General features: G+C 34.7%; 1 protein-coding gene across 1 annotated transcript in view; it reads left to right on the forward strand.

Moving 5' to 3' along the window:
• The window catches only part of LOC131151618 (uncharacterized), an 87878-nt gene that overhangs the window by 15620 nt on the left and 46583 nt on the right, over nucleotides 1-25675 (forward strand). Inside the window, exons 2-8 of the mRNA XM_058102886.1 lie at nucleotides 16108-16209; nucleotides 16315-16381; nucleotides 16646-16827; nucleotides 17047-17304; nucleotides 25024-25107; nucleotides 25197-25244; nucleotides 25353-25417. Of these exons, the coding sequence (XP_057958869.1) occupies nucleotides 16108-16209; nucleotides 16315-16381; nucleotides 16646-16827; nucleotides 17047-17304; nucleotides 25024-25107; nucleotides 25197-25244; nucleotides 25353-25417 (806 nt within the window). The remainder of the gene's footprint in view (nucleotides 1-16107; nucleotides 16210-16314; nucleotides 16382-16645; nucleotides 16828-17046; nucleotides 17305-25023; nucleotides 25108-25196; nucleotides 25245-25352; nucleotides 25418-25675) is intronic.

Consider the following 25675-nt stretch of genomic DNA (forward strand, 5'->3'; position numbering starts at 1 on the left):
GTTAAGGCCCTTAAAGAGTTGTTGATTGCCCTCATAAGTTATTACTTAATGCTTTGTAGGCTTCCATTGAAAAGAGGGTGCATGGAGATTATGAGGATGAGGAGGAAACCTCAAGGATGGGTGCAATGCATTTACTTAACATGTTGGAAAGGCAAATAAAATAACCAGAAGTTACCCAAGTGAAAGGTTTAATATTTGTGGATTTGTGAATCAATGGGAAGACCATCCGTACTATGGTGGATACCACAACTACGTATAACTTTGTCTCACAGGAGGAAGTGTAGAGACTCAACTTGAACTTGGAGAAGGAATGGGATGCATGAAAGCGGTAAACTCCGCAACTGAGTCTACTCTGGAAGTAGCCAAGAAAGTCATTGTAAAGCTTTGATAGTGGGCGTGACATGTGAATTTCATAGTCGTGTTGTTGGAAGATTTCCAAGTGATACTTGGAATGAAATTTTTAAGGGAGACTAAGGCGGTACTGATTTATATTTGTTCCTTTGTTTGATGGGAGATCACCTTTGCATGGTGCAAGCTATTGCAAAGAAATGGGACGACGAGAAGTTCCTTTTAGCTATGCAACTCAAGAAGGGTTTGAAAAGGGGTGAGCAAACATATATTGCCACATTGGTGGTAGATGAAGAAGTAGACCGAGAGTGAGTGCCGACTTCCATTCAAGCTATGTTGGATGAATACAAAGTTGTGATGTTAGTCAAGCTACCACAACTTGCCTCCACGACGGGGAGTGGAACATGAGATCGAGTTGTTATTGGGGGTGAAGCCTATGCTAAAGAGCCCTATCGGATGGCACCTCCAAAGTTAGCATAGTTAAGGAAGCAACTTGATGAACTATTGGAAGCGAGTTATAGATGTTCTTCCAAAAACCCGTTTGAAGCATCGATATTGTTTTAGAGGAAACATGATGGGAGCATATAGATGTATGTGGACTGCTGCGTGGTTAACAAGGTCATTGTGTGCAACATGGATCTCATTTCATTGATTGTTGATACATTTGATAAGCTAAGTTATGCCAAGTAACCAAACTTAGTTGCAGTCAGGCTACTATCAAGTGAGGATAGCAAATAATGATGAGCCAAAGAGGCAAAGATTACTTGTGTGACACAATATGGGGCATATGAATTCTTGGTGATGCCCTTCAAGTTGACAAAGGTGCGGTGACATTTTGTACATTGATGAATCAAGTATTGATGAGTACCTCAACAAGTTTGTTGTGGTATACCTAGATGATATTGTTGTCTATGGTTCCACTCTAGGGGAACATGAAGCATCTATAGAGGGTGTTCGACAAGCATAAGGAGAACAATTTTTATATGAAGAAAGACAAGTGCTCTTTCATTCAAAGGAGCATCAAATTTTTTGGTTGTGTGGTTGAACAAGTTCATATTCAGATGGATATGGAGAATGTGAGAGTTATTCTAGATTGGAAGATCCCAACGGCAATGAAGGAGTTGCATTCCTTTATTGAACTCGCTAACTACTGTCGCAAGTTCATGGATGGGTGCTTGAGGAGAATGACCCAATTGACAAAATTTCCAAAGAAGGGTGATGGGTGGAATTGGACGAAGGAGTAACAGGGAGCTTTGACAACTTGAAGGAAGTTGTGATGTGAGATTCATTGACATCATGAAGCCCTTTGAGGTACAAACAAACATATCCAATTATGCCCTTGGTGCTGTTACAGGATGGCATCTTGTTGTGCACGAGAGTTGTAATCTTAGTGAAGCTGAGCGGAAGTACACAAATTAAGAGAAGGAGATGCTAGCATTGATACATTTTGTCTTTGTGTGTGGTGATATTACCTGCTTGGGTCGAAGTTTGTGGTGAAAACAGATAATTTGGCTGTTAAGTCACTTCTTTACACAACCTAACTAATCACCCAAGCAAGCCGATTGGCCAGAATTCTTGACAGATTTTGATTTCTTATTTGAGCACAAGGCAAGGTGGACGAACCAAGTTGCAGATGCACTGAGTAGGAAGGCCGAACTTGCAGGTTTGCAACTAGATTATGTAAGGTTACCACGATAATGGGGGAGTGCATTAAGGGGAACCTTGTCAAAGATCTAGATGGGAAGAGGGCAAAGCATGCCAGTTTTGGATAGAGGAGGGATTGTTGATGGCACATGGTATGTGCCTCTAATGGGTGATTTGAGGAAGACATTGTTGAGAGAGTGTCATGACACCATGTGGGCAGGCCATCCATAATTGCATTGCACTTTGACATTGTTAAAGTAGAGGTATTGGCCACATGTGTGTGATGAAGTGGTCAAGTATACCCGAATTTGTCTCACTTGCCAACGAGACGAGGCTAAGCAAAAAAAGACTGCAGGGTTGTTGGAGTTTCTTCAAGTACCAATGGGACTATGGAAGATTGTGTCACTTGACTTAATCACCAACCTGCCTAGAGTTGGAGACATAAGGTCTATACTTGTGGTTATAGACAGGTGTTCGATGTTTAGTACTTTGATGCTCGCACTAAAGCACTATTCAATAGAGGATACAACACGATTATTCTTCAAGCATATCATGAAGTATTGGGGAGTTCCTTGAGACATTGTTAGTGGCCAAGACTCGAGATTCACATGGAATTCTTGGATAGAACCTTGTAGAATCCTCGGTTCACACCTTGACATGTGTTCGAGCTACCCCTGGCAGATAGATGGTCAAATAAAGAGATTCAATAGGTTACTAGAGGAGTACTTGCACCATTTGTCACTTTGAACCAAAAGAATTGGGTGCTGCTACTTAATGTGGCCTAGTTTTGTTTCAATGCCCAAAAGAGCTCAACAATCAACCAGAGTTCTTTTGAGTTAGTAATAGTCCAATAGCCACTGTTACCTCACATAGTGGACGAGTCGTACAGAGGAACGAGTTCGAGAGTATACATCTTCACCAAAGAATGGAGATAGAACATGAAGATCGTTCGAGCTTACCTAGAGAAAGGTTCCAAAATGGATGAAGTAGGGGTGCAATCGATTCTATTTAGTTCGAATTTGACCTAAATCGATAACCAAACCAGACATAAATAGTTTTAAAATTCGTATATCGGAACCGGATTGAAGATTGACTGTTTATTTTAAACCACAAACCAATATTAATTGGTTTGGTTATTTTTTTTGTTTTTTATCGAATAGATATTTAACTACTAGGCCATGACCAACTCTTATTCTCTATAGATGATATTGGGTCATTGCTAAGCCCAAATTTGTGCACGGGCTGTATGTGCAGTGTTGGGGGCAAGGAGGGAGTGGGATGGAAATTTATAAGAGGATATAGGTCATCAAATTTTCCTTCTAGTCAATGTGGACAACATTTCTTAAGTCCCAACACCAAAGTAGCTGGCAACTCACACTTAACAATCACAGCTTAACCCTTCTTTGTCCTACATCAAAGCTAGAGAGGTGTGGGAGCCTCCAATTCCCATATAAAATCCCTACCCATCCCACTTCTACTACATTGTAGTTGCCACTCCTAGAGAAAGTGCTATGTGAGAATATATATCTTTTATTGACTTTTTATAACATATTAAAAAAATTGGAGCTTATTTAAAAAATAAATATAATAAATTAATAATATAGAAAAAAATATTTTAAAATTTATTAATTGCTTACTCTATTTTTGAATTTGGTTATATTGTAAATTTGAAATTGAAATCAAAAACTATTTTTTGTAAAACTAAAACCAAAACTAAAATATTGAATCTAAATGTTAAATGGTTCGATTTTGGTCCATTTTCAGTTTTTTGGTAATTGTACACCCCTAGGATGAAGAAGTCGGTCGACCAGGTGAGAAGATTGTTGCACTTCAACATGGGTGACTTGGTGCTTGTTAAGCTCCATCCAGAATAGATCAAGTCACTACAAGGTGTTGGTGGGAGACTACTTCGCAAATATGAAGGAGCAGCCCCCATCTTGGTTAAAGTCGAAAAGACCTCTTACAAGTTACAAGATTGATTCTCAGGCTTGGATGTAGGTGCATCTTGTGTTTCATGTCAGTTGATTGAAGCCATTCATCATCAACATTGAGATCCAAGTATATTTCAGTCAACTAGAGCACCATTGAAGACAATCAACTTGACATAAGAGAAGTTGAAGTCATCCTTGCAGACAGAGAGTTCACATCATCAAGGAAGAAGTGTTAGAGGTTCTTAATGAAGTGGAAAGGTCTTGGAGATAAAGAAATCAGCTGGATGTTAGCGGAAGACATGGAATTGCTTGTGGACAAAGTTGAAGAGTACTTAGCGTCAAAGTTTACAAGGATGTTGACCGTATAAGTTGGGGAGGATGTCACAAGCCGAGTTTGTTCAAGGCGTTATGCTTGCTTGTGATTGCTTGTCTTGTTTACATGGGAAGGGTAACCATGATGTAAGTAGTAGTATAGTTTATTCATGGAGTGTTTATGCCTTAGTGTAAAAATGGGAATGTGAATTCTCAACTTGTTTTATGTTTCCTAGTGCTCGAACTAGAATAATGTAGAAAGCTCTTCAAGGGAGGGTGAGTGTTCATCAATCATTGTAAAACTCACTAGTATTTGTGAACGTGTTTAGCCTACTTGCCTCACACACGTTACCTATAGAGGTGTTAGTAATGAATTGCGTTTCTTTATATTTTACCGTGTGATTCTCATTTGCTTACATGATTGCTTACAGCCGCTTACTTGCATTCGATGGTTGCAAATGTGTTCTTGTGATAAGCTATGGTATACTTTTAGTTGACTAGTTAAGCTAGAGTGTTTTAGCTAGTGCTGCACGGCCCTTCAGAAGGTGTGAAGTGTTCGGCCTGTGGCACTATGGTTGAAAGAAAGTTTAATATATACGATTTACAAGCCAATAGCTGCTAAAATAATACAATGCATTTGTGAAAAGAAGTTTGGCGTGTGACATTTTGGGGAAAACACAATACAAAGTTGTTTGAGCTTATATGGTTGGTTGGGATGTACTAGTGGGAAGAGGTGATATGGTAAAGGGAAGTAAGGGAATAAGATTTTATGCATGGAGTCCAATTTGATGCTCTTGTTTTCATGGAGATTATTTTCTTGGAACTTTTGAAAATTGGGTTTTTTGTTTGATGAACTACTTCTGTTGGTGGGGATGACCAAGTTTAAAAAATTGTGTGATGCATGGGCCAAGTTAAAGCCTGTAGCAAGGAAATGTTGCACTCAATATGAAAAACTTTATGGGAAAATGGTTGTGGTGATGCACTGATGCTAGAAGATTTGAAAATGGGTTGAGGAAGCCAATCCCATCCCCCCTTCAGTCCAAACTTTGAGAACACATCTTCAAAACGTAGAATGGGAAAGCAAGTTCGTGAAGATATACAACAGTAGGTTGTATAATTTTCAGCTATTTTATTTTATTGTGATGGGATAAATATAGTATGCCTTTGTTTGTTGTTAGCACATGAGAATACAACTGGCCTTTCGGATTGCCACTTGTGGGCTCAATGTGGTGGTAAATACAACTCGTATTGGATATTAAATTGAAGAAAGATCCTGCAAAAAATGTGGAAATTATATTGGTTAATCTAATAATTTCGACCATTGAAAGTCCGTTGAGAAGTTTCAGAATGATTATAAATTTTCAGCTGATGAACTAGCTTTTTGAGTACTTTTTAAGTGAATTTTGAGAAACAGTGAAAGGCAGTTTTTTGGGCCACTATAAGTGGCACTGTTCATTGGTGGGATCATCTTTGTAAATATGATAAATTTTAGCGGCAATTTTGTTGCTAAAAAAATATATTAGGAAATAATCATATATTATTTTATTATGTATTGTAACTTATTAATTATTAAAGAAACATATGTTTATTATGGAATGAATAAAAAGAACCATCTATTAATTAAATGAACATTAAATATGTTTAAAAAATTTAATTTAATTCTTAATACTATTTTTAACATATATTAATGTGATAATCATAAGTTATAAATATAAATTAATAACAAGATTATTGTTAATTAAAAAATAATAATATTAAAAATAATTAGCATAATTATCAGTTAAATTTTTAATCAGAAAATATTAATATTTTTATTTAAAATATATTAAAATAGAATCATATATTATTTTTTTTATGTATTATGACATATTAGTTATTAACGAAATATTACTCGATTTTGGAATGAAGAAGAACCATCTATTAATATAAATTAACATTAAATAAATTAAAATTTTTAATTAAATTAATACTATTATTTTTAACATAAATTAATATGATAGTCATATATTATAAATTACAAGCTGAAAGGAGTAAATTTTGAATTTGAAGTTCCTTAGGGTTATTATCAAGAAGACTCCGAAGGATCAATTTCACCAACCGTATCTATATCCCAAGCCTTAGATGAAGACCAAAGAAAAATTTTATTGACCATAGATAAAAAATTTGAAATCAACACGGAAATCTTAAGAGAAGACTATAAGCACAAATCTAATAACAAAAATAGAGATGAATTTTTTAGAAAGCATAATAAGGAAGAAAGAGAAAATAAAATTAGAATGGATGGAAGAAATGCAAAGAATTCAGAAGAATATTCCATTTTTTAAATATTATAATGATAAATACACAGCTTGTACTATCCATGATAATAAAAGGAATTGGAAATTAGTTGATAAAAATCCTGAAGTATCTTTTATACATTCTTCATTAGACTCGTTAAAGGTTGATTACAAAGGAGTAAAAATTATAGCTTTACCATACAAAGAAGTGAAGGAAAGAAATAATGGGACAAATCAAATTATTAGTCAAAATAATTACACTAGCCAATTATTACACAAGATGACAAATCAATCAACTAGAATTGAAAATCTTTTATAAAAAACATTAAACTCTAAGATAATTAATACTTTTGAAAAAGGAGAATCTAGTAAAACAAAAAAGCAAAAACCCATATATGAACCATTCACTATAAAAGATAATTTCAAATTCAATTTGAAATCCAAAAATGAACAAGATATGGAAAAAATTTTAGAAATACTTAAGAAGGATTATCAAGATAAGGAAATGAATGTTAACACCCTGTCAAAAGAAGAAGCTATTCACAATCTTGAGAAAAATTTTAACAATCAAAGTAATAGTGACTTAGAAGTTAATAAGCTAAGAAATTCTTGGAAGAATAAAAGTAGGCAAACTTATTACAAAAGACCAAGTCCTCCATCTTTATTATTCGAAGAAGAACCTTTAAAATCCAATGAAACTTTTGACGGTACTGCTCTTTATGTGTGGAATCTAGATGGTTGTACAGAATACCAAATAGTTACTTTGATCCAACAAATGGCAATGGCTGCCATGACTTATAAATTAAGAATAATCCAGAAAATGCAGTAGCTCATATCCTTACACAAGGGTTTAATGGAACTCTCACGGCTTGGTGGGATAATTATCTCACTCAATATGAAAAGGATGAAAACTCTTCTGCTGTTAAAGTTAAGGTTGAAGATGGTCGTGAAACTCATGAAAGTGATGCTGTCTCTTCTCTAATCTGGGCAATACTTAGAGCCTTCGTAGGAGAACCAAACAATTCTTTAGAGAAAAATAGTGTAATATTAGTATATTTAACTTGTCCAAAACTATCAAACTTTACATGGTACAAAGATGTGTTTCTTGCAAAAATCTTATGGAGATCTGAGATTTTGTAAAGAATAATTCATAGGAGAATTACCAAAATTATTTGCTCAAAGAGTTCGTGAAAGAATAAAAGATACTTTAGGAACAAACTATACAAATATAACATATGGTCAGATAATTAATGTTATTAATCATGAGGGTTTAAAACTATGTAATGAACTCAAAATCCAATCTCAAATGAAAAGTGAATTCAAGGAAAAAAAAGGAGAATTAGGAGTATTTTGTACTCAATATGGTTATAAGAAAATTCAAGCACCCTCAAGAAAAATTAAAAGACATTATAAACAGAAATCTAAAAGGAAACATTGAAAAAATTATGATAAAGATTATTATAAAAATAAAAAAAGAAATTACTATAGGCCACCAAGAAATAAGAAAACTAAAGGAACAAAATACAGAGACAAAAGTGAAATAACTTGTTTTAAATGTGGAAAAAGGGGTCAGTATAGTAAAGATTGCAAAATAAAACAAGAAATTAAAAATTAGATTGTAGCGAGAAACTCAAAAGACAAATGATATCTTTAATCATTAGTAGTGATTCTGAAGAAGAAAAAATATCTTCAGAATCAGACAAAATAATTAATGAACTTCAAGAAAGCTATCCTTTGAAAGTAATGATGAACCTTGTACTGAAGAAGTAGGATTTTATTTTTGCAATAAATGTTCGAATTCTTTAAATGTTATTTGAAAAGAAAGTAAAATCATGCTTGAAATGCTTGAACTTGTTGATGACCCAGAAATCAAAAGTAAATATTTAATTAAATTAAAGAAACAATTAATGCAAGAGGAAAAACCAAAATTCATAAAAGAATACTATAATATTAGAGAAATAATGGATAGGTATAAAGAAAAGGAAATTATATCAAATCGATCTAACCAACCCACAATACAAGATTTACAGCATGAAGTCAATAGTACAAAAGAAGAAATAAATAATATAAAAAGGCAAATGTGTAATTTACAATAAAGGTAGATTTGCTTTATGATAAAGAAGAAGTTAAATCCGAAAGTGAAAAAGAGACAAATAAAGAAGAAGATGAAGATAAAGAAGCGTTTTTAGGTTTTTTGTCAAAAGTTAATATTCATAAGTGGTATACTAATGTAAAATTAGTAATTAATAAAATCTTTGTTTTAGAAACTCGTGCTCTCCTTGATGCAGGAGCATATATGAATTGTGTTCAAGAAGGATTAATTCCAACCCAATATTATGAAAGAACAACTACACAATTATATGAAGCAAACAGTGCAAGATTTCAAATACAATTTAAAATATCTGATGTTCAAATATGTAATCAAGACATTTGTCTCAAAACCACTTTCATATTAGTCAAAAATATGCAACAAGAGATTATTTTAGGTGCTCCATTTTTTACTCTTATTTAGCCTTTTCAAGTTGCTGAAAATGGAATTCATACTCACATAGCAGGGCAAGAAGTTCTATTTGAATTTATTGATAAAATGAAAGAGAGAGAAGCTAATACATTAAAGGATTTAGCCGTAAAAAGAATAAACTTAATAAGACATAAGAGAAAACATATAAAACATTTATCAAAAGAAATTCATCATAAGAAAATACAAGAAAGATTACAATGTCCTGAAATTAAAATAAAAATTGAACAATTTAAAGAAAAATTAGAAAAAGAAGTCTATTCAAATTTACCTAATGCTTTTTGGTCTCGAAAAAAGCATTTAGTAAAATTACCTTATAGAATTTACTGAAGATAAAATTCCTACAAAAGCTAGACCTATTCAAATGAATCAAGAGTTATTAGAATATTGCAAAAAAGAAATTAAAGAATTATTAGACAAAAAATTAATTAGAAAAAGCAAATCTCCTTGGAGCTATTCTGCCTTTTATGTCAGAAATTAGGCTGAAATTGAAAGAGGAGCTCCTAGACTTGTTATCAATTACAAACCTTTAAACAAAGCACTTCAATGGATAAGATACCCCATTCCAAATAAGAAAGATTTATTAAGTAGACTTTTTAATGCTTCAATTTTTTCAAAATTCGACATGAAATCAGGTTTTTGGCAAATACAAATTGTTGAAGAATATAGATATAAAACTGCCTTTACAGTACTATTTGGGCATTACGAATGGAATGTAATGCCATTTGGCCTAAAAAATGCTCATTCAGAATTCCAAAATGTGATGAATGAAATCTTCAATTCTTATACAAAATTTACTATAGTCTATATTGACGATGTTTTAATATTTTCAGAATCCCTAGAACAACATTTCAAACATTTAAACATATTTTTTGAGGTAATCAAAAGAAGTGGATTAGTGGTCTCCCAACCAAAAATTAGACTTTTCCAAGTAAATGTTAGATTTTGAGGCCATAATATCTACCAAAATACAATAATCCTTAATACTATTTTTAACATAAATTAATGTGATAATCATATGTTATAAATATAAATTAATAACAAGATTATTGTTAATTAGAAAATAATAATGTTAAAAATAAATAGCATAATTATCAGTTAAATTTTTAATCAGAAAATATTAATATTTTTATTTAAAATATATGAAAATAGAATCATATATTATTTTTTTATGTATTATGACGTATTAGTTATTAATGAAATATAACTCGATTTGGGAATGAAGAAGAACCATCTATTAATTTAAATTAATATTAAATAAATTAAAAATTTTAATTAAATTAATAATATTATGTTTAACATAAATTAATATGATAGTCATATATTATAAATATAAATTAATAACAAGATTATTTTTTAATTAAAAATAATAACCTTTTATTATTTTACTTAATAAAAATATTTGAATTTTAATTGGAAATAATGAACATAATCACTAATTAAATTGTTAACTAGGATATATTAATATTTTTAATTTAAAATATATTTAAAAATATCATTTTATCATATAAAATGTTAACTATTTGATGAAATATAAAAAAAGAAAAAGAAAAAAGGGCAGCCCAGTGCACAAAGCTCCCGCGTATGCAGGGTTCAGGGAAGGGGCGGACCACAGTGGATTTATAGTATGCAGCCTTATCTTACATTTTTGCAAGAGGCTGTTTCTATGCCTCGAACTTGTGACCTCTAGGTCACACAGCGACAACCTTACCGTTGCCCTTCATATTTGATGAAATATAACAATATAAATTCATATAGCACCCTATAATAAAAGTGAGGTATCCAAATACCACTTATTTTGAACACAAGCAAGCACCACCTATGACTTTTCATGCTTTTCCAATTCGGCGCACTACTACTTTTTTTGAATTACATTTCTCTAAGTGGTTCCAAACGATCCCTTCATGGGTGCTTTTGGTGCAAGACAAAGTGCTTGACAAGTGATTCCTTTAGTGTATTTGCTTGTATGCTGTTATTTATCTTTCTATTTAATGTAGAAAAAAAAAATTTGAATTTATTTTAGTGTTTCAATTGAAAGTTATTGAAGTGTGTGCTGTATTTACTCTCTTAGCTTCCTGCAGGTCATATTTGGGTTTCCTTAATGTTCTATTTTGTACACTTCAACTTTATTTCCCATTATTGGGGTTATTTTGGCATTTTTCATCTCATATTCGAAGCTTGTGCTGTGTTAAAAAGAAAGAAACAAATTGTGATTTTGAAATATCACATCCTAACTTCAAAAAGCAAGGTTTTCTAAATGCATTTTACTTGGGCTAAAAATTTTTACATTTTTCCTTGGCTTGTGCAATCATTGGTAAATCATTGCATGTGGATGATATCTTAATGAGACCCAAGAAACAATCTCAACTGGGGATGGGTTTGAATTGGTTTGATGCTCAATTACATTTCTAAAACCAAATTTTGAACTACTTAATTCAATTATGATGCTAGACAAGATAGATAATGCAAGAAATTAAGGTGACAAAGACGAGGGAGCTGCAAATTATTTATAGTGGTTCGGATGACACTTGATGCCTATGTCCACTCTTCAAGGTACTTTATCCAGAATTTGCACCTAACATGATTCTTTTGGCATCGAAGATCAACCATCAATTACAAACTGGTTCTCTGCGAATCATTGAGGAATCCCTCCACACGCAAGGAACCTATCATTGCTTGTCTTAGCTTGTCTCCCCCTAGAAGAATTGTTTGCACACCCAAACACAAGTGGACCAATTCAACTTAAAAGACCTAAATTCAGTTACAAACAAATAACCTCTCATAGATAGGTTTGTTTTCATAGAAAAAAAAAAGTCAGCAAGCTCGATATAGTATCCTTTGAATTCCACACGCGGATAGCTTCTTGTTGTTACTCAGTCTTACTCTCGATTTAAATATGTTTATATATATATATATACATCTTTGAGATCTTGTGCAAACTTGGAAGATGCAACGACTAGGAATCTTGGAGTGAGTGTTGTATTCTTAAACTTCTATTTTAGAAGTTTTAGAATGCAACACTCACTCCAAGATTCCTAGTGGTTGCATCTTCCAAGTTTGCACAAGATCTCAAATATGTTTTGTTGCATGCTAGCATGATAAACATGGAAATTCCATACTAATTAAATGTGTAATGCTTAATTTCCTTTGGCTACAAATATTCCTAATTAATAGAAGAGTCAACCAATTTAAATTCTTTCCAAGTAGAATAAGATTGATTGGCATTTTTGTTTTGCACTTATTTTCCTGTAAATAGAGGCTAGATTTGAACTGACCCATAATTACGTGAGCTAGTTAGACTTGGGAATCTTTGGGAAGACATTTGAATTTGGATCAGATTCCTTCTATTTTTTAGGTCAGACCTGTCAGCAGTGCAATTGATTGCGTCAGCCAGTTTGGTGGCAAAAACGGAGAGCCCAACTTTTGGTTTTGTGGGATTGAGAACTTGACTGAATTAGAATCGGAAACCAACTTTTGAACGACCGAACTGGCCGCTTTGCATTGCTGAAAATCGACCCAATTGAAATTGCAGACCTCCAACAGCTGTGTGGGGGAGGAATAAGGGGGATTGAAGCAAGTCCATCTTCCGGCTCAGGCAGCCATGCACTTTGCATCTTTGACGTAGGCGTGCGACAGTGTCTGCCTCCTTCTGACTCCGACTTGTGCTGCTACTCTCGTCTGTAATCTTGAAATCTAGCATGTACCGGAGAGTAGTTATGAAACTAGCATTGAAACCCATGTTCCTGAAATCCCTGAAATCCATTATTTTCTAATCATTTCTTCCCAGTTATTTCTGACCGCTGGCGATTGAAGCAAGTCCCTCTTCAAGCTTGTGCCGCTCAGCAAGGGGGTGGGGGTTAAGTGGTTGTGCCTAGGGGATGCTTCTGGATTTTTTAACAAAAAACTTTGGTTTTTGGTTGGTCTATGTTTTTGAGCGGCATAACTGAAGACTGAACTAAATTTTATTTGGTGGCCAAAAGTTGAACTGAGCTGATTTAGGTTCTGAACCGAACTGATTAGGACGAATACTGGTTGGTTAGTTCGGTTTGGACGAACTATTGTCCACCCTATAAACGTGCACCCCTCTGTTAATAATATTGAGAGACATCTTTCCCTCCCTTGCCCCTACATTTTCTCTATAAATAATTCTCTCTCTCTCTCTCTCTCTCTCTCTCTCTCCAGTCATAATTGCTGCTGAGATCTCTGTTGCCAGCATTCTTTGTTGCCTGGCACTGCAAGTTGTTGGTTTAGGCTTGGCGCTGTGATGACAGCATTGGCTTCTTGGTTAGCATCATTGCTGAGATCTCCTCTGGAGTGAATCTCTTCTCCCTGCCCTTGTGTGAAAGCCATGATCATAGGCTTGTTTCTGTGGATGCAGACAACCATGAATGGTCAGATGTTGGTTGCCTCCCTAGGTTTAGGGCCATCTTATTCTGGGCTGCCTTGCCAATGAGGTACTTGGTGTCGATGAAGGCAATGTTGGAAGGGGTGGACTGACTGCTCATGTGAATTTCAAGGCTCTACCTTTCGTCTTGGTGGGCATTGTGGTGCAAAATTTTTGGGTGATGTAAAATTTTCTAATTTTTTTGGGCATCTTGTTTGGGTTTGAATTGTTGTAACTTTTGACACTAACTGACAATTTTTATTTTATTTTATTTTATTTCGTAATTTTCATTCGGGTGAGGATATTCCTTGTGATTCTCATCTAGCTCCCACTCATGGTCTTAAATTTCCGCGAAACTGTTGAAATTTCCGTCACCTTTGAAATCAAAATGGTAGTCGATTTCCGTCTTACATAATTTCCGTCGAAATCTCAACGAATCATCCTAAATTTATCGAAACCTCGAAATTTTAGCAAAATTTGTCAAAATTTATCGAAACTTCAAGAGTGAAGTGAAATTTCTCTTTTAATTTATTTTATTGAAACAAAAGGTTATCACAAGTGCTTTTGAAATTATATGAAAAAATAAACTTATAGTAATATTTTATTTAACCATTCATGTCTAAATTATGAATATTTGTATAATAAATAATATTTAAATGATTTATGAATTTCATTTGCATTAATTGAATATGTTTAATGTACATTATTTTACAAACATGTTTGATACACGTACTATTTTACAACTTTTCCACCTCATACAAAACATAGATGTATTTAATTTGTAATATATTAGTCTTAAAACTTATATTTTTATGTTTGTTAACCATTTCTAAAGTTTCACAAAGAATTCCATGCTTTACTACTAGTTTCCGTTATTTTTTCAAATCGAAATCGAAATCGAAATCGACATCGAAATCGAAATTTCCGTCGAAATTTCCGTACTTTTGGAGCTTCGAAATTTGAGTCAAAATCGAAATTTAAGACCTTGCTCCCACTTTGGGTGAGAATGAGCATTCCTCAGTCTCATGTATTTGGATGGTATGCCCATCTCACTCCTTGTTGGAATGGGCATTCCAAAGGAAGGCGCATACTCACTTTTAAGAGCTCATTGAAACATAATAATGTAAATGAAATGCTGGAATCAGCATTCTATTTCCTTCCATTCTTGTGTATCAAACATGTATGGTTACTTTGCACATGTTTATAGTGAGGAGGGTCCAGAGATATTCAAAGGTGTAGGGTTATTTTGCGTATGCTTATGGGTGAGGAGGGTCTAGAGATATTCGATTGGTTCAATCAAATTGAAAGTGATACATATTGAGTTCTTGGAGTAGAAGAAAGGATTGACACAATCCTTTTTTGTCTCAAGTGCCTCATATGTACTTGGTGTCACAATCTAACTTATCAATGTTGTCTTTGTAGGCAAGCTCCACTCAGTGGAATCTTATCAGGCATCTCATGGTATTGAGAATCGCCCAAGCCAATTATGAGTGGGAGATATACTTTAAGTTGTGCGTGTTAGGTGAACACAATAAAGATGTTGACGCATATGCTCTTGAGTTCTGCAAATTGGTGGCTTAATGTTCTTTTGATGAAGACGGACAACAATGTATTGTTATGTACTTTAATGGACTTCACGATGGAATATGCATCGAGTTGCGATCCTATGACTTTAACTCTATTGATTGAGCTACTCCTTTGCTAGGATTATTGAGAGCAAATATTGGAAGGATTCTTATAAAAAAATATCAGCTCTACATTAGCCTCCTTTTGCCCCTACAAGACACCTAATTCAAAGAAGGTTGAGCACTTATCATTTGGCTGTGATGAACTGATAATTGTGGAAAAAAAAGGAACGCTTGTCCTAAGAAGACATGTGCCACATGGAGGTTACTGAAGATAAGACAAGCCTAAGATTGGAGAGAGCTCTTCTGATGAGCAGATTGTAAATGCATCTTAGGTATTTTGGGGATGAAGATGAACATAATAACGTTAGCTAGTATACATGTTTGCCTTAACTTGAGATTGTATTTTTTCTCAACTATAGGGGAGATTGATGCAGTATGACTTGGGTGTTAATTTGTTCTGGTTGTTTTTATTGTAAGGTATTGTTATTTGGGTATGTTCTTTATGGTTCTAGGGTGTTATATTTAGGTAATTAGTATATTAGTTTCTTTATGTTTATAAAAGTAGTTTCCTTATTCCCCAAGTCTCATATATACTAATTTTTTTGTGGGTTGAAGTAGAAATTAATTTGCAATTGATGTTGGTTGTGCAATGTCTTTATTGTACAGACTGGTTCACACATTCAGCACTTGGTTCAATGACTAGTAATTAACACTTATTTTATCAGATGCTCTCTATTTAAACTATTCAATCGTTGACCATGAACTCTTATCGTTTTCATTATAATTTATTAATTTATATTTTGAAGGTTATCAAATATTTTTCTTTATGTGTGAAAGGCAGTGTGTGTTTCTGCAAGAGGCGTGTTTGCTTTTAAATTTGTGTTTTAGGGTTTTATGTTGTTGTTGTTGGTACCATTTCGGTACTATGATGGCTTTTTCATGATACTCTTAATCTTATATGGTTAATAGTATTGTCCTTCGTTCCTGGCAAGTTCTTTGTGGATCTATTTTGAATTAGTTCGGTTTTACTTTAAGGCCTGTTATCTGACCTGTACTGCTTTACCAGTTCATGGATGAGACTTTCGATGTTGTTCTTGATAAGGGGGGATTGGATGCTCTGATGGAACCGGAGCTTGGCCCCAAGTTGGGAAGTCAATATTTATCAGAGGTGAATAGTTTATCTGCATATATTTGTTGCATATGCTCAAAAGTTAATTTTATTGAAGATAAATAGTTCATGTTGGATTTACTTGAGTTGGTTTTGTATCATCAGGTGAAGAGAGTATTGAAGTCTGGGGGAAAGTTTATCTGTCTCACCCTTGCTGAGTCTCATGTTCTAGGTATTTTTATTAATTCAATTGAAGAGGTCCCTATTTTGCATACATTTTTTTCTTATTCACTGAAGAAAAAGTAAACTTTTTTTTTTTTTTTAAAATATAATATTTCAATTTTTATGGAACTGAATGTGTGCTGGGTGAAGGGACTATATGGCTGTGTTTTGTGATAGATGAGTTCTGTGATAGTGAATCTACTCGCATCTTTGATAATTTGCCCAGTGCTTTTGCTGAGAATAGATATTTGATTGCTTCACTTTTCCCTCTCAGGTTTACTTTTCTCTAGATTTCGATTTGGGTGGAAAATGAATCTTCATGCTATACCTTGGAAATCATTGAACAAGCGTAGCTTTCAAACTTTTATGGCGGTTGTCGAGAAAGATAGTACAACTGCGTCACATCAGATAATGGCATCATTTAGTCATTTATCTCTTGATTGTAATAGTAAACAGGTAGAGAAACATGTCTTTGTTTATGCGATTATGTATATTGACAACACTTGTGGCTATGAAAATTATTTACACAGAAAATGGTGATTCTGTAGTATCTTACTTGTCAGCATTAATGAATATGCAGTCTTTGTTGTACTTCAATTTGAATGACTGTGGTGTTGTGAACCTGAAATATTAATTGCTTGAAAGCTTGACAGAAGTTGCACATTGTGTTCTCAGGCTCATGGCATCCATGAGGCACTTGAAAATGAGAATAGGATTCGTATGGGATCCTGTGATTCTGATATACTATACTCCCTTGAAGATCTGCTTTTGGGCGCTAAAGGAAATCTGAAAGAACTTAGTCAAGGTCGTCGGGTCCAACTTACGATGGGTGAAAAAAAGGGATCCCGTTTTAGTTACAGAGCTGTACTTCTTGATGCTAAGGAGCAGTCTGGACCATTTGCATATCATTGCGGTGTTTTTCTTGTCCCCAAGGTCAGTCTTTTTTCTAGCATGTACTTTTTATTTGCACACACTTGAAAGAACAACCAGTGCCTATTCTCAAAAAATTGCGTTTTGAAAGTACTCTTATTAAATTGGCGGGTGTCTGAGAATGATTGTCTGCAAGTGACTCTTGTTATTTTTGGTTCAATCAAAATAGTTAAAAAATCCTTTCCAAATTAGGAATAAATGGTCTGTTAGAAGTAAATATGTTATTTTAATAATCAGTTTGTGTGAGTGGGGGTGTTTTAGTTCTTAAATATTTTTATTCTTATTAATATATGAGAGGCAGGCCTGGAGCTGTATGTAAGGGATCCAGGAAAAGCTGCCAATTGTTTCTTTTCTCCTTCTCTTCTTCTGTTCATCACTAATTGTGAGTTCTGTATTTTCTTTTTGGTTCTTCAATTTAATTCAGATTTGCGACATGGTGTCAGAGCAGTTTCTCTGAACATGATTAATCTGACCTAGCACAGCCTTCTCTTCCTCTGTTTTTTCTTTTTCTCTCCCTTGTTAACCCTTAAAGTAGAGATTTTTTTCTGGCTTGAGAGTTTTTTAGGTTTTTTTCCTCTCCTTCTCTCAGCCATGAGCCACTCTTGTGGGTGTTTGTGGCTCGTGGTGGTTTGCTGATGTAAAGACAGCCCCTTACTGTTTCTTGCAGACTGCTGTTGCTGTTCTGATGTTTTCTCTGCTTGCTGGTCCAGTGATGATACTGTTATGATGTTCTAGCTGCTGTTTTGTGCCTGCCTTTGCTTCTAGCTGCTGCCAGGTTGGTTTTGGGGTGTCCGCAGTGCTGTTTTAAGTGTTCATTGTGGTCTGCCCTGTTCCGTGTGGTAAAAACTGTGGTCTTCTCTGCTTTGTGTGCTAAAAGCCAGCTTTGACAGGATTAGTGATAGACCTATATGAGAAGTTCTTCAAATATGACCAAGAAGGTAGGTCCATTGGTGAGTACTATAGCACTTCAAAGGGTATGCGGGAGAAACTCAACATCTATGAACCAGTTAGCTTAGACATTGAGATGATTAAGAGGCAAAGGGCTGAGTTTTTGGCTGCCAAAAAGTTTTTGTCTAGGTTGAGTCCTGAGCTTTAACCCATTTGTGTTCAGATTCTTGTTGGTGAATCCATACCATGCATGAATGAAGCATATGCTAGAATCCAACGTATCACCAACGACAGCTCTCAATCTTCTTCTCAAGCTTCTTCTCATGACAATTTAGCCATGGTTAGCACTACCTCCAACTGTGGTAAGGGAAGTGTTGGAGAACAAGGACGGGGTTTGGAAAGCAATTGTGGTAGAGGTAGCATATCAGGATGAGGAGTTCATCGTGGCAATTCCCACGTTTGCCCACATTGTGGTATGGAAAACCATGTTGTGGATTGTTATTGGGATCTCCAATGGAAACCAAATTGGGCCAATAAGTCACTTGTTGAGGGTGATCCACCATTGAAACTTCAAGTGCACTTGTTCACTCCATTGGGTAGTTGAGTACGTTGTCTATTGTGTCCCAAGAGGAGTTTAGCAATATTGTCCACCTGGGTCAACAACTCCAAATTCAGTCTTCTACATCTAATGCTATTATGGTCCATTTAGGTATAGTTGGGATTCTTGCCTCTTCATTCTCTTCAACGGTTCAACCTAGGTTGTTGATTCTGGTGCTTCCTCCCATGTGATAGGTAGCACTATGTTATTTGAGTCCTTGAAACCAACTACTTTACACTCTAAAGTTACTCTTGCTGATGGTCAGTTACATCAGTTTTTGGTTGTGGCAATATTCTTTTGTTTTCTTTTGTACCTCTTTCCTCTGTGTTATATGTGCCAAAATTTCTCTTGAATTTATTAGTTAATTAATTAAATCTCATAATTGTTCTGTGACCTTCTTTCCTTCTAATTGTGTTATGTAGGATATCCAAAAGAAGAGGCGGATTGGTGGAGGGCTTGAGAAGGATGGCTTGTAATATTTTGATGGTGGTGGTATTAGATCCAGTTCTTGTCATGAAGCTTCCTTAATTTCTACTCATGATGTTTCTCTTGATTAGTGGAACACTCGTTTGGGTCATCCATCTCTTCAAAAGCTACAAGAAGTTTTTCCAGTGTTCAAGTCTATTTTCTCATTTTGAATGTTTTGCGTGTCAGTTGGAAATTCATGTTAGGACATCTTTTCCATCTAGGATTGAGTCTTGTAGTGAATCATGTTTTTTTCTCTAATTCATTTAGATATTTGAGGTCCATGTACAGCCAAAAATTTGATTGGTCATCAATATTTTGCGTCTCTTTTGGATGATTTTTTTGCAGATAACCTGGATCTGTTTGTTAAGGACAGGTTTGAATTTTTTAATGTATTTACTCAATTCTTCCAAGAAATATTAACTCAATTTGGCATTAATATTCAAATTTTTTGTTCTGATAATGCACTTGAATTGTTCAAAATGAGTTTGTCTTTTTGCTTGTCGAAAGGAGTTATTCATTAAGCATCATGTACACATACCCCCCAATAGAATGCAGTAGCTGAAAGAAAAAATAAACATTTACTCAACATAACACGGTCTTTACTCCTTCATATGCATGTTCCTAAAACCTTTTGGATCGATGCTCTTCTAACAGCCTTTTTTTTTTTTTTCGCTCAGTAGGATGCCCTTGAGTATTCTAAAAGGGCAAATTCCCTTCACCATTGTTTACTTGGAAGCATCCATGTTCTTTATTGTGCCTTTTGTTTTTGGGTGCACGTGTTTGTCCATGTTCCACATATTGGTTAGAACAAGTTCTCTCACATGTTGTTAAATGGGTCTTTGTTGGGTACTCAAAAACCCAAAAGGGTTATAGATGTTATGATCCCCACATTCATAGGAAATATCTTAGTGCAAATGTCACCTTTTTTGAGGGAATGCATAATTTCTCTAGTGCAGGATCCTCCTTGGATGATGGATCTATTTGGAGTCCATCAATGTTTCATGATCCCCCCTCGTGTGTTGATCCTCCTGTTCCTATTGTTATCCCTCTTCACTTCTACTCTTCCAAATCCAACTGCTGATGATCCAGAGAAACAATTGAAGGTTTATGAATGATGGAAAGCAAGCATAAGCATTGGTACCACCATGCAGCCACCTCCCTGGCGTATCACTGTTCTAATTTTTTGTTTTGGAGATCCATCCTAATGTGACTTCGATTTGCACATTGCTCATAAAAAAGGTACTAAAAAAATGTAATCAACAGTCCTTAGTTGCTTATCCTATTGCCCATTATGTTTTAGTTCTTCACCTTGCTAGCCTTACGTGTTCTTTTGCCTTGTCTGTTTTTCCTGTTTCTATCCCTTCCTCACATGTTGAAGCCATTGCTTACCCTGGGTGGAAGCATGCAATGGATGTAGAAATTGATACCTTGACCACTCGAGTGGCATGGGATTTGGTGGATCTTCCTCTTGGTAAGGGGTTGGTTTGGTGTCATTGAATCTTCACCATCAAATATTTTCCTGGTGGCTCTTTTGAATGGCTTAAGGTTCAATTGATTTCCAAGGGGTACAACCAAACATATTGTATTTATTATTTTGAGACCTTCTCTCCTGTTATTCGACTAATTCTGTTTGTGTACTGATCTCATTAGTAGTTAATTTTGATTGACCTTTATATAAGTTAAATGAGAAGATTGTTTTTTTTTATATGGAGATTTGTAGGAAGACATATACATGGAGCAACCTCTATGGTGTGTTGCTGAGGGGGAGGATGGTAAAGTATGTAGGTTGCATAAGGTCATTTATGGTCTTAAGCAGTCTCCTCGAGCCTGGTTTGACAAGTTTAGTGTGGTGTCTTTACATTTGGCTCTTTTCAATGCTACTTTGATCATTCGGTCTTTGTCCACATAAAGGAGATATGAGTGGTAGTATGGTACTTCTTGTGGTTTATGTTGATGATATCATCATTACTGGTAGCGATCAGAGCGGGATGGCTTCAAACTAAATTTCAAATCAAGGACTTGGGTGCTCTATTACTTTCTTAGTATTGAGATTGTATGGTGTAGTAAAGGTTTGAATCCATCGCAGCAAAAATATACCTTGGACTTGCTAAGTGAGACTGGTTTATTGGGAGCTAAACGAATTGATACTCCTATGGATCCTAACAAGAAGTTGTCTAGGGATATCGGACCAGAATTTGAAGACAAACATCGATATAGGAAATTGGTTGGAAGTTGGTCTACTTGATTGTCACTAGACCTGAATATCTTTTGTAGCGGGGGTGGTGATTCAATTTATGGAAAATCCCAAACAACCACATTGGGATGCTGTTTTTAGGATTTTGCGCTATCTCAAAGGCTCTCTTGGCAAAGGTTTGATATTTAAATACAATAAAAATTGTGAGATCAAGGGATACTATGATGCATTTTGGGCTGGCTTGATTGATGATTGAAGATCTACTACTGGACTGTACATTTGTGGTACAATCTTGTTACCTAGTGAAGCAAGATCTAGTGCTGAAGCAGAATATCAAGCTATAGCTCATACTGTGTCTGTTAGTGAGCTTTTGTTGTTGAAATTTCTTATGTCATAGATGGGATTCTTGGTAAATGAACCTAATAGATATGTTTTGTGATAACCAAGCTGCCATTTATATCCTTAGCAATCCAATATTTCATAAGAGGACAAAGCACATTGAAGTTGATTGTCATTTTGTAAGGGATGCTGTGTTGAAGAAGGTAGTGAAGACTCTGTTTGTGAAATTTGTGTGTTAGTATGATGATATTTTCACAAATCCTTTATTTAAGCCCACCTTGTCTAATAGTTACAAGGTGGGGTTAGGTGATATTTATACACCTCCAACTTGAAGGGGAGTTTTAGAAGGAAATATGCTATTTTTGTATTAGGTTGTGTGAGTGGGGGTATTTTTGCCCTTAAATCTTTTTATTCTTATAAACATATAAGAGGCAGGCCTGGAGTTGTACATAAGGGTTCCAGGAAAAGAAGCCAATTGTTTCTTTTCTCCTTTTCTTTTTCTCTTCATCTCTAACCGAGAGTTCTATATTTTCTCTTTGGTTCTTCAATTTATTTCGTCCAATAAATTGAAATGGCTGGCTTCATATGTTTTGTCAACAATAATAGGCCAATTTCTTTTAGGGAAAAATATTTTAATATAAATAAACCTCTATTGTTCTTAGATAGTGTTGCATAGGAGTCATGCCATGTGATGACAGATGGCATTTGTTGGATTATAACTAACAATACTCGTTAAGGATTTGTCAACTTTTAAATAAAAATAATTAGTTGTCAAATTTGAATATTTATATCATTTTTCTTTATGATACGAAAATCTTTTGTTTTATGAACTTTTTTTTTTTGGTTTCCAAGTCTAAGAACTGATTTCACAAGAAGTCCCAACTGGGCCTTTTATTTTTTCATTTACATATTTTTATGGGTAGGGGAGGGGTGATTCTAGAAATTAAACAACTGGTTGTGCCACCTCAGACCAACTGAGCATTTTTTTGGTTCTGGAAATGACTGTTTGTTTTATTTTATTTTTTGAAATTGTAGCTTGGTTGTGGATATGCACTTGATGGTTTTCTTAAAAGACCAACAACCATGATTGATTTCTTCCTGATATATTCAATCTCTCACCTAGGATTTCTAGGGTACATTCTCACAGGCTTCTACCTTCAATAGCCATAAAGGCATTTGTGTCGATTACTCTTTGTAATCTTTTTTATCTGTTGAATTTTTGAGTCCTATCCCGTTTTGATAATGACAAATCATATGCATCTCATTTGTGCATTTACTGTATGAATAGATTTATATTTCAGAAGGCACAAATAGTCAATGCAATGTGGAAGCCTTGAGGCACTTAAAACATATATCACCTGGCCCATTCCCTATAGATTGAAGAGCAAAGAGTGAAGACATTCATTATTTCAGTTGTAATGCTTTTAGTTTAAATTGTATATGCATGTCTTAGATGATTTGATTGGAAAGCTCAATAACGACCATAGACTGACCCTAGGAACTCAAAAATTTCTTGGAAAATTTATATACACTTGTCCTAACATGGGTTAACTTAATTAGAAGGCTTATTTGTGTGAAAAATAGAGCAATTGTCGACTAATGCCATGCATTTGTCGACTAATGAAACCAATAAGCCTTATTGAGTTTTTGCCCAGGCCAGTCATTGAAGAATGAGGGTGACTCTTCGACGAATGGGGCTGACTCATCGATGAGTGCTATTTGAGCCGTCGACGAATTTTTCCAGTAGCTTAACATGTTTTTCAGCCCAAGTAACTCGTCGACGAAAGAGGGTGACTTGTCGACGAATGCAGGCCACTCGTCGACGATCGCAAGCCACTCGTCGACGACTCCAACGGGCAAATTGACGCTAACAGCTCCCAACGGTTATAAAACTCAAATTTATATCATTATCTTATTCCCAACGGCCATAAAATGGTCATATGTTGAAAATGCCTATAAATACCAAGCCCAAAAGCCTTAAAATAACTTTTGCCAATATATTTTCATACTCTATCATATTTGGGCATTTCTTTTGCACTCATTCTCTCAAAATCAAAGCACATTTACTCTCTTCTTCTCTTCATTGCAAATATCTTCTTGAGGGTAAATCCATGGTTTCTCCTACTCTTTTTCTTTGAAAATAATTTTGGAGAAACCATTTGTTGCTAGTGAATCTTTGAACATTTCTATTGCAAGATTCAAGAGCTCATTTAATCTTTGCATTTGCAAAATCATTTATTGCTCTTGAGTTTTTGAAGAAGCATTTATTGTGCATTCATTTTGACATCAAAGATCATCTACTCTCCTACTCATTTATTTGCAAAACCTTTTGAGAGCAAAACCCTAGCTTCTCCTACTCTTATCTTGAAAAATATTTTTGGAGAAATATTTTATTAGGGCTTGAATCTTTGAAGCATTAATTATACGTATTTTTACTCAAAGATCATTTTCTCTCTTATATTGCAAAAATCTCTTTGAGAGAAACACACATACTCTATTGAGCTTAAATCATATCTTGTGAGAGTGCATTAGAATTTTCGTTGTACAAATTAGCTTCTTCAAGAAGCATTTCATTGTACACAAATATTTTTATATCATTTGTATTTGCGGTTTGGGTTGTGAACCGTGCCAAGCGAGGGTACAACGCTTGGAGAGGCAGCTTCGCCTTGTGTGAAGAAGCGGATTGTAAAGGTAGCTTCGCCTTGTGAAGAAGCGGATTGTAAAGGTAGCTCTGCCTTGTTTGAAGGAGCGGATAGTGGAATCTTCAACCGGGCTGTCTTGAGGCGAGGACATAGGCGGGGATAGCCGAATTTCGTAAAAGTCGCTGTGTTTGCTCTCTCTTTTGCCTACACTATTTATTTTTTCCACTTGTATGTTTAAATTTATTTTATTGTCATTATTGTGAATGCTTTAAATATTTATTACACTTGAGATTGATTGAGAAATACTATTTGCTTGAGATATCCTAAGCCTGAAATAGTTTGGTTGTGTTTTAAAAATAGGGCAAAAAGTGACTTAAATTTTTAAAATATCCAATTCACCCCACTCTTGGGATTACACCATAACTCTCACTATCCATGTTAATTTGTTGTATTTGTGTGCAAATGAAAAATTATATTATGTTTCTTTTCTGTTTGTTGATGTATGTGTTGTTTTCTTTTTTATAATTTACCTGAATTGAGGATTGGTTGTTTATTTTTCTGTTTCAAATCCGTGACTGAATGTTAGTTTTCAGAATCGGACCCATGAATGGCTCTTCTCTTCAGAAGAAGGACAATGGATGGTAGTGGAAAGCTCAAAAGCAGCTCGTCTAATAATGGTACTTGTTCTGCACCTTGATGGTAACATTCCCTCGTCTCTATTATATTTTGAACCAAACTACTTAACTAAATTTTACGTTTAATTTAGGTTTTATTAGACATGAGCCATGCTAACTCCAGCATGGAAGATATTCAGGTGAAGTTTTCCTTCATTTTGTTTTCTAACTAAACACACTCTGTATTCCCAGTTAGTAGTTCTCACATGGCTGGAATTTCTGATATCTTATTCTGTGTTTTCTTTCAGAAGGATTTATCTCCACTTATTAAACAGTTGGAACCTGGAAAAGATGATAATGATGCTCAAATTCCGTACGTTATGCGTAGCATCTTGTTCATTTATTGTTTTTATTATTTCTATGGGGTTGGTTGAGTTGTACACTTTTTGTCTGTCTTTAGAACCCTATGATCAAGATATTGTGATGCAAATAATGCCTACTTCAGCTTAATTAGTCACATGATAATTCTTTTCCTGCATAATATTGTTTATGTTATGATGCAGTGTTATGATACAGTAACAATAAATTTGACCGTTTGAGCAATCATCTCTATGGGCTGTGATTGCCATAT

Source organism: Malania oleifera, chromosome 3 (assembly GCF_029873635.1).
Source record: "Malania oleifera isolate guangnan ecotype guangnan chromosome 3, ASM2987363v1, whole genome shotgun sequence".
Classification (NCBI taxonomy): Eukaryota; Viridiplantae; Streptophyta; class Magnoliopsida; order Santalales; family Ximeniaceae; genus Malania; species Malania oleifera.